Source organism: Salvelinus fontinalis, chromosome 17, assembly GCF_029448725.1.
Source record: "Salvelinus fontinalis isolate EN_2023a chromosome 17, ASM2944872v1, whole genome shotgun sequence".
In the NCBI taxonomy this organism is placed as follows: domain Eukaryota; kingdom Metazoa; phylum Chordata; class Actinopteri; order Salmoniformes; family Salmonidae; genus Salvelinus; species Salvelinus fontinalis.
Window position 1 is genome coordinate 44924101 of NC_074681.1, and position 18328 is coordinate 44942428.

Sequence of the window (18328 nt, forward strand, 5' to 3'; positions counted from 1 at the left end):
AAGTGGTTCTATGGACAGATACTCCAATCTCCACTGTAGAGCTATGGAGCTCCTTCAGGGTTATCTTTGTTGCCTCTCTGATGAATGTCCTCCTTGCCTGGTCCGGGAGTTTTGGTGGGCGGCCTTCTCTTGGCAGGTTTGTTGTGGTGCTAAATTCTTTCAATTATTTAATAATGGATTTAATGGTGCTCCGTTGGATGTTCAAAGTTTCTGAAATGTTTCTTTAACCCAACCCTGATCTGTATTTCTCCACAACGTTGTCCCTGACCTATTTGTAGAGCTCGTTGGTCTTCATGGTGCTGCTTGCTTGGTGATGCCACTTGCTTAGTGATGTTGCAGACTCTGGGGCCTTTCAGAACAAGTGTATATATACTGAGATCATGTGACAGATGATGTGACACTTATTTAACTAATTATGTGACTTCTGAAGGTAATTGGTTGCACCAGATCTTATTTAGGGGCTTCATAGCGAAGGGGGTGATACATATGCACGCACTACTTTTCCGTTTAGAATTTTTTGAAACAAGTTATTTTTTTCATTTCACTTCACCAATTTGGACTATTTTGTGTATGTCCATTACATGAAATCCAAATAAAAATCTATTTAAATTGCCGGTTGTAATGCAACGAAGTAGGGAAAAAGCCAAGGGCGATGATTACTTTTACAAGGCACTGTATATATCATTTGATGATATATAGTTTTTTTAATCACAAAAGTATTGCACTGGGCCTTTACTAGTCCTGCAAAATGCTTTTTATCTCAGCACCCCAACCACCAAACATCTACCCGCGGCTATGGCTTTTTACAAACAATGGAGTAAAACGTGCTTATATTTTGCCCTTTGATGAGGTGCAGTACAACATCACGAACTAAGCTCATGTGGCATTTATAGTTATACTGTATTCTTCAAGAATTAATGGCTATATAAAATCTATTTAAAAGTCCAAAAATGTATGTACCAATTCCAGATTACCCATTTTAAGTGTTGTGTGTGTCAATGTTTTCCTCCACAGTATTTTGTGTTCACGGGGGTGCTCGCCATGGTGACGTGCGCGGTGTTCCTGCGACTGAACTCGGTCCTAAAGCTCGCCGTGCTCCTGGTCATGATTGCTATCTACTCCCTGCTCACTGAAGCCTTCTACACCTCCCTGTTTTTACGCTACGACTATGTCCACCACAACACAGAGTGAGTGATGTAACATTACAGTGTGTCTTAACACCAAAATGCTTTCAAATGTTTGCTCCCAAATATAGGCATCGTCTACAATAATTTAGTCATTCAAGATGGTGCGTACCTTTCCCAACCATTTGGGAATTTGTTATACAGTACGTAGATGGATGCACGACAAATGTCGTGGTACTTGGACTTATCTTGACGTTAGACTGCTTTTGATGGCCCCACATCTAAAACAGGGAGCTAACCCCCTGTGTTTTAGCACACGTTCGCTACTCTTTTCTCTCTGTTTCTTTGTATTACATTGGCCTTTGAATCCACTGTTGGTGACGTTCACTGTGGCCGTATTAACCACGAGCACGGCTGCGAAGTGAGCGGGATTCGATTCCCATCTCAATGCCGCCTGTACTATGTCATCCTATGTTGGTCCACTAACCCCACAATAGCTGTTTTAATGACAGGTTTGACAGCCTGCCATCAAAGCAGACGTACATATTCCTACATTTTGATCGTATCTATCCCCCATTGTCAGATTAGTACGTAACGCATCATCCATCTGATCCACATAATTGCGCATTCCTTCTTTTGGAACCTGAATACAGTTACTAATTTTACTCAAATCTGGTCGAAACAATATATTCCCAACTGTGGTTAGGAATCCCTCAATTTCATAATTTGCTATCGCCGAGTCACATGCTTCGCGTACAGAGGACCAAGCCGACATTCGATATTCCTGTGCAAGTGTTGGCAACACGGCTCTTGGCAAAGTGAGTATTCAATATGATCGTAATCACCAGCATGAAACCTCAAAATTCTACCCTGTTTCCTCAGGAAACTGATGAATCCCTGTCCCTCTTTTACTGGATCCGGTGCGTCTTTCATAATATTATGCATTTCGCTCGTGCTCAGTGGCTGATGATGCTGAATTTGGATCCGTACTTGGGGATACGCATCATTGGGAATAGGGTTGTACTCCCATGGTACTATTTGTCCCGGATAAAATGTAACCGGGGTCGCGTGTGTTCGTACTTGGCAGACATTTCTATGATTTTCCTAGATCATGCTGATCCACTATCCAGTACAGGACTACTATATCTGGACTCTTAATGCACATGTCCTCTGCCTCTCGCAACCCATACTGCTCTTTTTTCTCTTTAAGAGAAAGGTATAATGGTGGCCTCCAGATGTGACCTGCTGTCACCTTATAGCCTCGTTCTTGTCTACTGCCTGTTCCATTTTACCTCGCAGGTCTCTATTTTTCACTTTTTCCATCTTTGTCCACTGCTGATAAAATGCCGTGGTATTTTGGTCTGGACTGTACTCTGATTTCAGTATTCTATACTACTATTGCATCAATACATTATTGGCTGGTTTTAAACTTTCCTTCTACGGGATAATGTGCACCAATTTTGTCCAATTTGGCAAATTTTCCCCACCATTTATTTGGTTCTTGGTGCTGGTTATATGCCTTTTGCTGGTGCCTCTAATGCTTTGGTAAAATTCCACTCCCACTCCCACTAAAACCACTCCCACTCCGGGAGTCTCCTGGCCGCTAGAAACCATATCAGTTATTATTGACTCGGCGTCACCCCCCAACGGCGTTAAGTAGTAAGCTTAGGCTACCAATAATTTGGTCACTCCTCTGTATACTTTTGGTGCTGGACGACACTGTCAATTCCCCAGAGCCAGTTGTGGACGAGTAATGTGTAGCATGGGAAGGAGTTTTAGTCCAATTTCTCTAAATAAATACCACTGTTCCCAACAACCCTCATTACCAAAATTACTCACAGTTGTCCACCTTTTTCCACCTAATCTGTCACGGTTCCCCACCCCAATAGGGCATAAACCAATCTATTTAATGCTACTGCTACTACACACGAATCATGTTCAAACGTTCACACACACACACACACACACACACACACACACACACACACACACACACACACACACCCTACAGCTTCACGGCCACTGCGGCTGGGACTTTTACCCCTCCCTTACGAGTATTGCAGGGAACCAACCCCGCCTGGGATTTACCCCCTAGAATTTACCCTCTGCAAGGACTACCCTGCTCAGGCTTACCTTTCGGGACTTACCCTGTACTTTATGGTGCTCACAGGAACCAACCCACTTGGGATTTGGCCCATAGAACAGGGGTGGGCAACTCCAGTCCTCGGGGCCTGATTGGTGCCACACTTTTCTCCATTCCTAGCAAACACAGCTGATTAATCAAATTGCATTCTAAACTGAAGATTCTCATTAGGCAAATATTGGAGTCAGGTGTGTTAGCTAGGGCTGGGGCAAAACTGTGACACCAATCAGGCCCCCCGAGGACTGGCTCTAACCAGAATAGAAAGAGTTGGAGGCCCCGGTGCACAACTGAGCAAGAGGACAAGTACATTAGAGTGTCTAGTTTGAGAAACAGACGCCTCACCAGTCGTCAACTGCCAGCTTCATTAAATAGTACCTGCAAAACACCAGTCTCAACATCAACAGTGAAGAGGCGACTCCGGGATGCTGGCCTTCTAGGCAGAGTTCCTATGTCCAGTGTCTGTGTTCTTTTGCTCATCGTTAAATTTTATTTTTATTGGCCAGTCTGAGATATGGCTTTTTCTTTGCAACTCTGCCTCGAAGGCCAGCATCCCAGCATCACTATTTAATGAAGCTGCCAGTTCAGGACTTGTGAGGCCTCTGTTTTTGAGTTCACTGTGTTTTCAATTAGGTTTTTATGGGAACCTACATTTCTGTGGCACTTGGTTGCAGTTCCTATTTCTTCCACTAGATGTCAACAGTCTTTAGAAATTGTTTGATGTTTTTCTTTAGAGAAATAAAGAAGTACGGCTATTCAGAACAAGGGTCCAGCCTAGTGCACTCTAATGTGCGCGTGACCTGGAACGCGCTTCAATTTGTTTTCGTCCGGTATTTAACGCAGTTTATCCCATCCTAAATTTGATCGATTATTACGTTTTAAAGTACCCAAAGTTGGATTAGGAAAGTTGTTTGAAATATTTGGAACAAGTTTGCAGGTAACTTATTAGACATTTTGTTGTCCTGTTAGGCGAGTTGGCACCGGTGTTTCTCTGAATCAAACGCGTCAAATAAATGGACATTTTGGAGATATAACGACGGATTTAATTGAACAAAATGACCATTTGTGATGTTTATGGGACATATTGGAGTGCCAACAGAAGAAGCTCTTCAAAGGTAAGGCATGAATTATATCGGTATTTCTGAGTTGTGTGTCGTGCCTGGCGGTTTGAAATATGATTGTCATGTGTTTGTTTGATGGGGTTTGCTTTCCCCGTAAAGTATTTTTGAAATCTGACACGGTGCCTAGATTAACAAGAAGTTAAGCTTTCATTTGGTGAATTACACTTGGGAATGTATGAAAGTTAAATATTTCAAATATTTTTTTGTTGACTTTCGCGCTCTAAAATTTCATCGGATGTTGTCGAAACATTCCGCTAGCGGAACCCCTAGCCATGTTTTAAGAAACAATGTTTTTGAAATCAATAGTTTGCTAGTAACAGATGACATTCATATTCTGACAATCTCTGAAACGCATTTAGATAATACCTTTGATGATACAGTGGTAGCAATACATAGTTATACAATCTACAGAAAAGACAGAAATGACAAAGGTGGAGTTGTTGTCGTTTATATTCAGAACCACATTCCTGTAAAGCTTTGTAGTGATTCTTTGTTGATGTTGATGATGTAAAAATGACTTGCTGGTCTGTGGTGTGTAATGAGGAACAACCAGACACTGCACTTGACACATTTATGAAATTGCTTTTTCCAGTTACTAATAAGCATGCACCCATTAAAAAAATGACTGTAAAACTGTTAAATCCCCGTGGAATGATGAGGAATTTTAAAATTGTATGGTTGAGAGGGATAAGACAAAAGGAATGGCAAGTAAGTCTGGCTGCAGAACCTATTGGCAAACATACTGCAAATTCAGAAATCGTGACTAAACTGAATAAAAAGAAGAAACTGCACTATGAAACAAAGATAAATTACATAAAGAATGATAGTAAAACCCTTTGGAGCACCTTAAATGACATTTTGGGCATAAAGGCAAACTCAGCTCCATCATTCTTTGAATCAGATGGCTCATTCATCACAAAACCCACTGATATTTTAAATTGCTTTAATTATATTTTCATTGGCAATATTAGCAAATTTAGGCATGTCATGCTAGCAACAAACCCTGACACTACATATCCAAGTTTAAACTCTACTCAATAGGGGGCGCTGTTAGCACTTTTTTTTTTATGTTGCCAAATTAAACTGCCCAGTACTCAATTCTTGCTCGTACAATATGCATAATATTATTATTATTGGATAGAAAACACTCTCTAGTTTCTATAACCGTTGGACTTATGTCTCTGAGTGAAACAGAACTCATTCTAAAGCACTTTTCCTGACAGGGAGTGAGATTTCAGAAATCTTGGCCCCTGTTCCCAGGTCAGTTTTAAGGTCCCTGTGAATGCTATGGGGATACAAACACTGCCTACGCCTTCCTCTAGATGTCAGTAAGTGGTGACAATTTGAATGGAGTTGATTGCGCAATCAGGGCCTGTATAAAAGACCAAAGGGCGGAAGTACATTTCTTTTCCTCTCTGCGCCTGACGCACGATGGACGTCGGACTGGCCTCCTTCCAAGCTTAGGTTTAGCCAGTAATATATCTCCGGTCATATTTTTACTCGTTATAGGTGTTAGAAACATCATAAGGTAGTTAATTTAAACCGTTTTATAGCAATTTAGATCCGTTTAGTGCGATTTTCTGGCATTTCTTTGTGACGCACCTCCAAGAGTTGGGCACTTTTCCAGTACATGCCGAACGCTAGTGGCCATTTCGACGGGACAAGAGGACATCTTTCGACCAAAAGACGATTAGACCGGGGAAAGGATACATTGCCCAAGATTCTGATGGCAGTTCAGCTAATAGTAAGAACTATTTATGATGATAAATCGTTGTTCTGTCGAAAAATGTTAAACGCATATTCCGCCATTTTCTTTGGGGTAGCGTCGCTTTGGCGCACCCTGTATTGCACAGTAAGGATAATTTAAAAAAAGTAATTCAGCGATTGCATTAAGAACTAATTTGTCTTTCAATCGCTGTCCACCCTGTATTTTTTAGTCAAGTTTATGAGTATTTATTCATTAGACTAGATCACTGTCCAATATGGCGCCCGACATTTTCTGATCAGCTTGGCTACTTTTCTCATTGTATAACCACGATTTTTGTGGCTAAATATGCACATTTTCAAACAAACTCTATATGTATGTTGTAATATGATGTTACAGGAGTGTCATCTGAAGAATTCTGAGAAGGTTAGTGAAAAAATTAATACATTTTGGTGGTGATAAAGCTATCGCTCTTTTTGCCGTGAATCAATGCTGGGGTAATGTTTGCATATGTGGTATGCTAATATAACGATTTATTGTGTTTTCGCTGTAAGACACTTAGAAAATCTGAAATATTGTCTGGATTCACAGGATCTGTGTCTTTCAATTACTGTACGCTGTGTATTTTTAAGAAATGTTTTATGATTAGTAATTAGGTAATACACGTTGCTCTCTGTATTTATTCTAGTCGAGTTGTGATGGTGGGTGCAATTGTAAACTATGATTTCTACCTGAAATATGCACATTTTTCTAACAAAACCTATCCTATACAATAAATATGTTATCAGACTGTCATCTGATGAGGTTTGTTCTTGGTTAGTGGCTATCAATATCTTTATTTGGCCGAATTGGTGATAGCTACTGGTGGAGAGAAAAAATGGTGGACAAAGAAAAATGGTGTCTTTTGCTAACGTGGTTAGCTAATAGATTTACATATTGTGTCTTCCCTGTAAAACATTTTACAAATCAGAAATGATTGCTGGATTCACAAGAAGTGGATCTTTCATCTGGTGTCTTGGACTTGTGATTGAATGATATTTAGATGCTAGTATTTACTTGTGACGCTATGCTAGCGATGCTATTCAGCTTTTTTACTGGTGGGGGAGGTGGGGGGTGCTCCCGGACCCGGGTTTCTGAGGCGGTAGAAGATAACTGATAAAATTATTAAAGAAAATCATTGTCATTTTAAATTCTGTAGAGTAAGTGTGGAAGATGTGGGAAAATTATTGTCTATCAACTATGACAAGCCACTGGGGTCTGACAACTTGGATGGAAAATTACTGAGGATAATAGTGGACGATATTGCCACTCCTATTTGTCATTTCTTCAATTTAAGCTTACTAGAAAGTGTGTGCCCTCAGGCCTGGAGTGAAGCAAAAGTCATTCCGCTACCCAAGAATAGTAAAGCCCTCTGTACTGACTCAAATTGCTGACCAATCAGCCTTTTACCAACCTTTAGTAAACTTTTGGGAAAAATGGTGTTTGACCAGATACTAAGCTATTTTACTGTAAAGAAATTGACAACAGACTTTCAGCATACTTATAAGGAAGGACATTCAACAAGCACGGCACTTACACAAATTGCTGATGATTGGCTTAGATAAATTGATGATGAAGACATTGTGGGAGCTGTTTTGTTAGACTTCAGTGCGGCCTTTGACATTATCGATCAAAGTCTGCTGCTGGAAAAACATATGTGTTATGGCTTTACACCCTTTGCTATAATGTGGAAAAGAGTTGCCCGTCTAACAGAACACAGAGGGTGTTCTTTAACTGAAGCCTCTCCAACATAATCTAGGTAGAATCAGGAATTCCCCAGGGCAGCTGTCTAGGCCCCTTACTTTTTCAATCTTTGCTAATGACATGCCACTGGCCTTGAGTAAATCCAGTGTGTCTATGTATGCAGATGACTCAACACTATACCCCTCAGCAACTACAGTTATTGAAATCACTGCAACACTTAACAAAGAGCTGCAGTTAGTTTCAGAATAGGTGGCAAGGAATGAGTTAGTCCTAAATATTTCAAAAACTAAAAGTATTGTGTTTGGGACAAATAATTTACTAAACCCAAAACCTCAACTTAATCTTGTAATAAATATTGTGGAAATTGAGCAAGTTGAAGTGACTAAACTGCTTGGAGTAACCCTGGAGTGTAAACTGTCATGCTGATAACATGTTGATACAACAGTAGCTAAGATGGGGAGAAGTAAGATTGGCAGGTTCTACATGTTCTGGTTTTGTTCACCTGGACTACTGTTCAGTCGTGTGGTCAGGTGCCACAAAGGTGGACCTCAGAACATTACAATTGGCTCAGAACAGGGCAGCATGGCTGGCCCTTAAATGTACACAAAGTCGAGGAGAGATTGACTTCATCACTACTATTTTTTGTAAGAAGTGTTTACATGCTGAATGCACCGAGGTGTCTGTTTAAACCACTGTCACAAAGCTCAGACACCCATGCATACCCCACAAGACACGCCACCAAAAGTCTCTTCACAATCCCCAAGTCAAGAACAGACTATGTGAGGCGCACAGTACTACATAGAGCCATGGCTATATGGGGCTCTATTCCACATCAGGTAACTGATGGAAGCAGTAGAATCATATAAAACAAACAGATAAAAATACACCTTATGGAACAGCGGGGACTGTGAATAGACACACACACATGCACAGACACACGTACACATAAGGCAATAAGACAAGCACTCTAAACACACAAACACATGGATGTTGTATTGTAAATATGTGATAGTGGAGTAGTGGCCTGAGTGAACACACTAAATGTACAGGCGGGTTGTAGGGAAGCGCACTGCATAGTGTTTACTGTGACTGCGATTCTCTGTGAACGTCGGGAACATTGCCTACTCTTTTGCTATTTTACAATACGTCTTGGATTGCATTCTGTCTACTCTGCTTTAACTATTCTGTAACTTTTTTCCCTCAGTAGAATTATTTTGAAAACTTTTTGTTGTAATAGAAACTGTGTTGTTTCCACAGAAATTTCCTTGGGACCAAAGAGACCTCCTTGCTTCTGATGGCTATGTTCCTCCTTGCTGTATTTTACCACGGGCAGCAGGTACGATGATTGTTGCATATTCACTAATGTATTCATTATGTTATTAGCTAATCCTATTATAAAGACACATTAGCTGTTATGGTTTTGTAACAGAACCAATAATGCACTATGGGTGTGATAGATGTGGGTTAAAAAAAAGTGCTTCCTGGTATATACAGAGTCAGCAGCTGATGAGGAGGACACATTTCTTTTGAGCTCAATCTACTGAATAGCATCCTTTGATCTCTTTCATCACTTGGTCTGCGCTGGTCAGAGACAGATGGGAGATGAGAATAATTCATCATCCTTTGTACTGTAGCCATATGAAAGTGAAAAAAGAAATGCCCCCATTTGAAGATCTTCAATGTCATTGAGACACTCTTGTCAATGGCTTTCTTTGATTTCAGCGCCTTGTCGGTTTTGTTGAGTCAAAGCGTCTGTTACGTTTTTAGATGCATGGATAAGGCAGAGAGACGATGTGGGGAGTTCGGAATTGATGCTTTACAGGACAGCATCTACCTGGAAAACTGGAAGGATTCACATGTAAAGTTATACATATGATCGTTGTGGTCTGCGTGGCAAATGAAAAGGAATCTTTGATAAGAAAGAGATTAACAGTATTTGAAAAATGATATACTGTATGTGGTTGTATATTGTTATAGAAATAAATCAAATTACCTTTTGTCAAACTCTAGATAAACTTCCATGTCGATGAAATCAATATGGACAGAATGTAGTCGGATGTACCAGCTTCGTTAGACACTATAATTAAGGTAGCTGGATATTTATACACAAAGACCACAGACCAGGGCTTAATAAACCATTTGCAAAGCCCCTGCTAATTAACTCTTGTTAAAAGTTAATTTGTGGAACTTCTTTCCTTTTTATTGCGTTAGAGCCAATCATTTGTGTTGTGAGGAAGATAGATAGCCCTATTTGGTAAAAAACCAAGTCCATATTATGGCAAGAACAGCTCAATTAAGCATAGACAAATGACAGTCCATCGTTACTTTAAGACATGAGGGTCAGTCAATGCAGAACATTTCAAGAACTTTGAATGTTTCTTCAAGTGCAGTTGCAAAAACCATCAAGCGCTATGATGAAACTTGTTCTCATGAGGCCCGTCACAGGAAAGGAAGACCCAGAGTTAACTCTGCTGCAGAGGATATGTTCATTAGAGTAAACTGCACCTGAGATTGCAGCCCAACTAAATGGTTCACAGGGTTCAAGTAACAGACACATCTCAACATCAACTGTTCAGAGGAGAATCAGGCCTTCATGGTGTATTTGCTGCAAAGAAACCACTACTAAAGGACACCAATAAGAAGAAGAGACTTGCTTTGGCCAAGAAACACAAGCAATGGACATTAGACCGGTGGAAATCTGTCCTTTGATCTGAGTCCAAATTATACATTTTTGGTGACACTGTCACTAATTTATTTAGAATTCAAGGCATACTTAACCAGCATGGCTAACACACCATTCTGCAGTGATGCGCCATCCCATCTGGTTTGCGCTTAGGGGGACTATCATTTGTTTTTCAACAGGACAATGACCCAAAACACACCTCCAGGCTGTGTAAGGGCTATTTGACCAAGAAGTAGAGTGATAGGGTGCTGCATCAGATGACCTGGCCTCCACAATCACCCGAGCTCAACCCAATTGAGATGGTTTTGGATGAGTTGGACCACAGAGTGAAGGAAAAGCAACCAACAAGTGCTCAGCATATGTGGGAACTCTTTCAAGACTTTTGGGAAAGCATTCCAGTTGAAGCTGGTTGAGAGAATGCCAAGAGTGTGCAAAGCTGTCCTCAAGGCAAAGGATGGCTACTTTGAATAATCTCAAATCTCAAATATATATATTCAGATTTTTTTTACACTTTTTTGTTTACTACACGATTCCATGTGTGCTGCTGTTTCATAGTTTTGATGTCTTCCTTATTGTTCTACAATGTAGAAAATAGTAATAATAAAGAAAAACCCTTGAATGAGTAGGTGTGTCCAAACTTTTGACTGGCACTGTATATGTTCACATTACCTATTTTATCGATTTCCCACCATTTTGTCAGAAGACAGCTATTCAGACCTTCCTAGGACCATTTAAAGGTCCTCTGTTGAATAAACTTGTATTTGCATCCCTCTGGTTGACCACATCATTACATCGATTTATAGCGCTTCATTGCAACGTTACATCAAAGGGGCGGTCCATAGAAAAACATTTATCCAGCTCAACTGCTTCCCGATACAGACATGTCAAAGCAATCACTGAATTTGTCTTGAGCAGGCAGATCTAAATATAAAACTTTAATAGCTCTACGATAAAAAAGTCATTTTGTGTGGAAGTTAAACATTGCAGACACATTGCTTATGCTCAGAATGAAAAAAAATTGCTCTTTACAAAGCCCTTCTCTCCTTATCTATAGGAGGGGCGCATGATGTTTAAAATGGCCCAAATGTTGATTTATTAAACGTTCACAATTTTAATCAATTTAGACTATTACTAATGTCATGATATGTTTGGTATCAAGAATGTGAAATATTTTGAATAGATGTTCCAAACACTGATCCTAACTATATGCAGTATGGACATTTTATAAAGTATGAAAAGGTTTATTCATTCCAAAAAAGTGTATAATCATATCCTTATATTTGTATATGTTTTATTATACTTTTATTGTGTACTAGATCATATGGGTTGAAAATAGTTTTCTTCTCAGACAAACAAATCCAGGTGAAAGCCAAAGGTCATAGCTTTCTAAGGGGGGACGGACACACTACTACATTAATAAAATATTGCCCTTTTGCTATATTGATGACTAAAGCCATAATGAAACAGTGCAAATCGTTTGTCAGCTCAACTGTTCAATTTGAATTTTAGAATAGAGGAGAGGCGCTGTGATACAATGTGTTTTTTTTTTTATCTGTTTTTAATGTTAAACTTTCTTTTGGCCGGAGTAACCGCTGATGGCAGAGTATTACACGATGACATGGCTCTGTAAAGTACATAACTGAGCGACGCATTAAATCTGTTTTTAGTTTGGTTTCCGTGAAGAAACCGCTCGACCCTCAACCATGAAAGACTGAATGCATGTTGCTGATGTTAGTGATGTGTGTGCAGTTAAGGGAAAGGTGTGCTGCTTTGTTTTGAGCCAGCTGCATCATTTCTAGGTCTTTCTTTGCGGCACCTGATCATATTACAGTATGACAGTAATTAAGATGGGACTTGATCAAACCCCAACAACTAGTAAAGTTGATCTTCGTGTCAAAATTGCATAAAATCTTTTTATAACATAGCCCTCCCCATCTCCACAACAACTTTGTCAATATGACTTGACCATGATAACTGACCATCCAATGTTACTCCTAGGAGTTCAACTTGTTCAATGGGAACTCCCTTTATTCACAACTCCAGTTGAGGTGTAGATCTAAGAGAATGCTTTGTTCCAAGTACATTGCTTTTGGTTTTAGATGTATTTAAGATCAGTTTATTGTTAATTACCCATTCTGATAGTAACTCCTTGCTAAGAGTCTCAGTGAGCTCACTGGCTGTAGGTGCTGATGTGTAAAGTGTGTAATCCTCAGCATTTTAGGTTCATGTAAGACAAGTGGCAAATCATTTGTAAAAAAATAGAGAAGAGGAACGGCCCAAGGCAACTGCCCTGAGGGATACAGCACTGTGACAAAGCCTCTAGACAGCTCAGCGTTGTTGCTCTGTATAATGCGGAAGGGCATCTTTGCGCCTCGGGCTGCCACTTGCTGCATTGCAGGAGCAACTTCTCCTCTCATTGCCATCAAATCATAAGCACCTGTGTGAATTATAATATGTTTGGCCCCATTTCATTTGTTGCTTGACAGACTTGTCATGGCACTTGCTGTTTCGGCACTATAGCTTTCTGACTAACATGCCAGGGAATAGCAATTTCTCATAACATCAAGGCCATAGAGTGCTCTGTGTCTGGAGTGATGTTTTTTATGGTGGGGTGGAGACCACAGGTGGCCTTTTGTTGAATTCCTGGCATGGCTCTGCTGGCGCTGGTGCTCTGGGGCTGTGATGTGAGGATCTTGGGGAGGAGCTGTTGTGGGAGGAGGAGTTGTTCTTGGTCTGGTTACTGACTGTGCATGTGTCAGCATATGGTCTCACAAGGGGTCTGAGGATCTCATCTCGGTACCTAATGGCAGTCAGGCTACCTCTGGCGAGCACATGGAGGGCTGTGCGGCCCCACAAAGAAATGCCACCCCACACCATGACTGACCCATCGCCAAACCGGTCATGCTGGAGGATGTTGCAGGCAGCAGAACGTTCTCCACGGCGTCTCCAGACTCTGTCACGTCTGTCACATGTGCTCAGTGTGAACCTGCTTTAATCTGTGAAGAGCACAGGGCGCCAGTGGCGAATTTGCCAATCTTGGTGTTCTCTGGTAAATGCCAAACGTCCTCCACGGTGTTGGGCTGTAAGCACAACCCCCACCTGTGGACGTCGGGCCCTCATACCACCCTCATCGAGTCTGTTTCTGACCGTTTGAGCAGACACATGCACATTTGTGGCCTGCTGGAGTTCATTTTGCAGGGCTCTGGCAGTGCACCTCCTTGCACAAAGGCGGAGGTAGCGGTCCTGCTGCTGGGTTGTTGCCCTCCACGTCTCCTGATGTACTGGCCTGTCTCCTGGTAGCGCCTGCATGCTCTGGACACTACGCTGACAGACACAGCAAACCTTTTTGCCACAGTTCGCATTGATGTGCCATCCTGGATGAACTGCACTACCTGAGCCACTTGTGTGGGTTGTAGACTCCGTCTCATGCTACCACTAGAGTGAGAGCACCGCCAGCATTCAAAAGTGACCAAAACATCAGCCAGGAAGCATAGGAACTGAGAAGTGGTCTGTGGTCACCACCTGCAGAATCACTCTTGTTTTGGGGGGTGTCTTGCTAATTGCCTATAATTTCCACCTTTTGTCTATTCCATTTGCACAACAGCATGTGAAATTTATTGTCAATCAGTGTTGCTTCCTAAGTGGACAGTTTGATTTCACAGAAGTGTGATTGACTTGGAGTTACATTGTGTTGTTTAAGTGTTCCCTTTATTTTTTTGAGCAGTGTATATATATATATATACCGTACATTTATATATATACTGTATATTTAAAATAGTATATATATATATATATATATATATATATATATTATTTTAAATATACAGTTGAAGTCGGAAGTTTAATTACACTTAGGTTGGAGTCACTCGTTGTTCAACCACTCCACAAATTTCTTGTAAACAAACTATAGTTTGGGCAAGTCGGTTAGAACATCTACTTTGTGCCTGACACAAGTAATTTTCCAACAATTGTTTACAGACAGATTATTTCACTTTTAATTCACTGTATCACAATTCCAACGGGTCAGAAGTTTACATGCGCTAAGTTGACTGTGTCTTTAAACAGCTTGGAAAATTCCAGAAAATTATGTCATGGCTTTAGAAGCTTCTGATAGGCCAATTGACATCATTTGAGTTAATTGGAGGTATTTCAAGGCCTATCTTCAAACTCAGTGCCTATTTCCTTGACATCATTGTAACGGTCGTCTTTTGGTGAATGAGCGGACCAAGGCGCAGCGGGTGATGAATACATAATGAACTTAATGAAGAAAATAATAACGATGACAAAGCACACTTTAGAAATTACAAAATAACAAAACGAACTAAACAGACCTGAACATGAGAACTACATGAAACGAAGAACGCACGAACAGGGAAAACGAACGAACGAGACGAGACAGTACCGTGTGGTGCAACAAACCCAGACACAGCAACAATCACCCACAAACAAACAATGAGAACAACCTACCTTAATATGGTTCTCAGAGGAAACGTCAAACACCTGCCTCTAATTGAGAACCATACCAGGCAACACATTAACCCAACATAGAAAACACATAACATAGACTACCCACCCCAACTCATGTCCTGACCAACACTAAACAAGCAAAACACATAAGAACTCTGGTCAGGACGTTACAATCATGGGAAAATCAAAATAAATTGTAGACCTCCAAAAGTCTGATTCATCTTTGGGAGCAATTTCCAAATGCTTGAAGGTACCACGTTTATCTGTACAAACAATAGTATGCATGTATAAACACCATGGGACCACGCAGCTGTCATACTGCTCAGGAAGGAAACGCATTCTGTCTCCTAGAGTTGAACGTACTTTGGATCGAAAAGTGAAAATCAATCACAGAACAACAGCAAAGGACCTTGTGAAGATGCTGGAGGAAACAGGTACAAAAGTATCTATATCCACAGTAAAACGAGTCCGATGTCGACATAACCTGAAAAGCCAATCACCAAGAAAGAAGCCACTGCTCCAAAACCGCCATAAAAAAGCCAGACTACGGTTTGCAACTGCACATGGGGACAAAGATTGTACTTTTTGGAGAAATGTCCTCTGGTATGATGAAACAAAAATAGAACTGTTTGGCCATAATGACCATCGTTATGTTTGGAGGAAAAAGGGGGAGGCTTGCAAGCTGAAGAACACCATCCCAACTGTGAAGCACGGGGGTGCCAGCATCATGTTGTGGGGGTGCTTTGCTGCAGGAGGGACTGGTGCACTTCACAAAATAGATGGCATGATGTGGAAGGCAAATTATGTGGATATATTGAAGCAACATCTCAAGACATCAGTCAGGAAGTTAAAGCTTGGTCGCAAATGGGTCTTCCAAGTGGGCAATAACCCAAGCATACTTCCAAAGTTGTGACAAAATATTTCAAGGACAAAAAAGTCAAGGTATTGGAGTGGCCATCACAAAGCCCTGACCTCAATCCTATAGAAAATGTGTGGCCAGAACTGAAAAAGCGTGTGCGAGCAAGGAGGCCTTACAAACCTGACTCATTTACACCAGCTCTGTCAGGAGGAATGGGCCAAAATTCACCCAACTTATTGTGGGAAGCTTGTGGAAGGCTGCCCGAAACGTTTAACCCAAGTTAAAGAATGTAAAGGCATTGCTACCAAATACTAATTGAGTGTATGTAAACTTCTGACATTTCACATTCTTAAAATAAAGTGGTGATCCTAACTGACCTAAGACAGGGACTTTTCACTGGGATTAAATGTCAGGAATTGTGAATAAATGAGTTGAAATGTATTTGGCTGTTAAGGCTGTCGCTTTCCTCATCCTCAGATGAGGTGAGGAGAGAAGGATCTTCAGACCAAAATGCGGAGTCAGGGAAATAAGCCATCTTTATTTTATAAACGACAAAACTGAATAATGATGGCAACACGAAAAACAAACACTTTCAAAACTTACAAAATAACAAAACGACGTAGAACGGAACCTGAACATAAACTCACATACATAAACGTAAACTCACGGACAGGAACGTTACATCGAAACACACGAACAGCCAAACAGTCCCGTAAGTGAAAAACACATCGACAACGACGAAAGACATCACAGGAGACAATCACCCACAAACAAACAGTGAGAATGCCCTACCTAAATATGACTCTTGATTAGAGGAAAACGCAAACCACCTGCCTCTAATCAAGAGCCATACCAGGCAAACCAAAACCAACATAGAAACAAATAACATAGACTGCCCACCCAAAACTAACGCCCTGACCATAAACACAACATAAAACAGGTCAGGACTGTTACAGTACCCCCCCCTCAAGGTGCGAACGCCGGGCGCACCAGCACAAAGTCCAGGGGAGGGTCCGGGTGGGCAGTTGACCACGGTGGTGGTTCCGGCTCAGGACGCTGTCCCCACACCACCATAGTCACTCCCCTCTTCTGTCTACCCCTTCCACTGACCACCCTAAAACCACTTTCCCCAAAATAAACAGCCAGCACCGGGACAAGGGGCAGCACCGGGACAAGGGGTAGCACCGGGACAAGGGGCAGCACCGGAACAAGGGGCAGCACCAGGATAAGGACCAGCACCGGAATAAGGGGCAGCACCGGGACAAGGGGCAGCACCGGGACAAGGGGCAGCACCGGGACAAGGGGCAGCACCGGGACAAGGGGCAACACCGGGACAAGGGGCAACACCGGGACAAGGGGCAGCACCGGGACAAGGGGCAGCACCGGGACAAGGGGCAGCACCGGGACAAGGGGCAGATCCCGGCTGAAGGACTCTGGCAGGTCCTGTTTGGACGGCTCTGGCAGGTCCTGGCTGGACGGCTCTGGCAGGTCCATGCAGGCTGACGGCTCTCGACACTCATGGCAGACTGACGGCTCTCGACGCTCATGGCAGGCTGACGGCTCTCGACGCTCATGGCAGGCTGACGGCTCTGGCTGCTCATGGCTCTCTGACGGCTCTGGCTGCTCATGGCTCTCTGACGGCTCTGGCTGCTCATGGCTCTCTGACGGCTCTGGCTGCTCATGGCTCTCTGACGGCTCTGGCTGCTCATGGCTCTCTGACGGCTCTGGCTGCTCATGGCTCTCTGACGGCTCTGGCTGCTCATGGCTCGCTGGCGGCTCTGGCAGATCCTGTCTGGTTGGCGGCTCTGGCAGATCCTGTCTGGTTGGCGGCTCTGGCAGATCCTGTCTGGTTGGCGGCTCTGGCAGATCCTGTCTGGTTGGCGGCTCTGGCGGCTCCTGTCTGGCGGATGGCTCTGTAGGCTCATGGCAGACGGGCGGCTTTGCAGGCTCATGGCAGACGGGCGGCTTTGCAGGCTCATGGCAGACGGATGGCTCAGACGGCGCTGGGGAGACGGATGGCTCAGATGGCGCTGGGGAGACGGATGGCTCAGATGGCGCTGGGGAGACGGATGGCTCAGATGGCGCTGGGGAGACGGATGGCTCAGATGGCGCTGGTGAGACGGATGGCTCTGTAGAAAGGAGAAGGAGAGACAGCCTGGTGCGTGGTCTAGGCACTGGCTGCGCTGGAGAGGAGGAAACAGCAGGAGAGAGAACCCGGAGAGACAGCCTGGTACGGGGGGCTGCCACCGGAGGACTGGTACATGGAGGTGGCACCGGGTCTACCGGACCGTGAAGGCGGACACGTGCTCTTGAGCACCGAGCCTCCCCAACCCTACCAGGTTGAATGGACCCCGTAGCCCTGCCAGTGCGGCGAGGTGGAGTAGCCCGCACTGGGCTATGCAGGCTAACCGGGGACACCACCTGTAAGGCTGGTGCCATGTACACCGGCCCGAGGAGACGTACTGGAGACCAGATACGTTGGGCCG

General features: G+C 42.8%; 1 protein-coding gene across 3 annotated transcripts in view; it reads left to right on the forward strand.

The window, feature by feature from the left end:
- adcy8 (adenylate cyclase 8 (brain)) overlaps positions 1-18328 on the forward strand; it is a 190134-nt gene that overhangs the window by 146474 nt on the left and 25332 nt on the right. For all 3 annotated transcript variants that reach the window (XM_055867574.1, XM_055867576.1, XM_055867575.1), the window contains 2 exons: positions 1015-1187; positions 9091-9169. In XM_055867574.1, coding sequence (XP_055723549.1) covers positions 1015-1187; positions 9091-9169 — 252 coding nt within the window. The remainder of the gene's footprint in view (positions 1-1014; positions 1188-9090; positions 9170-18328) is intronic.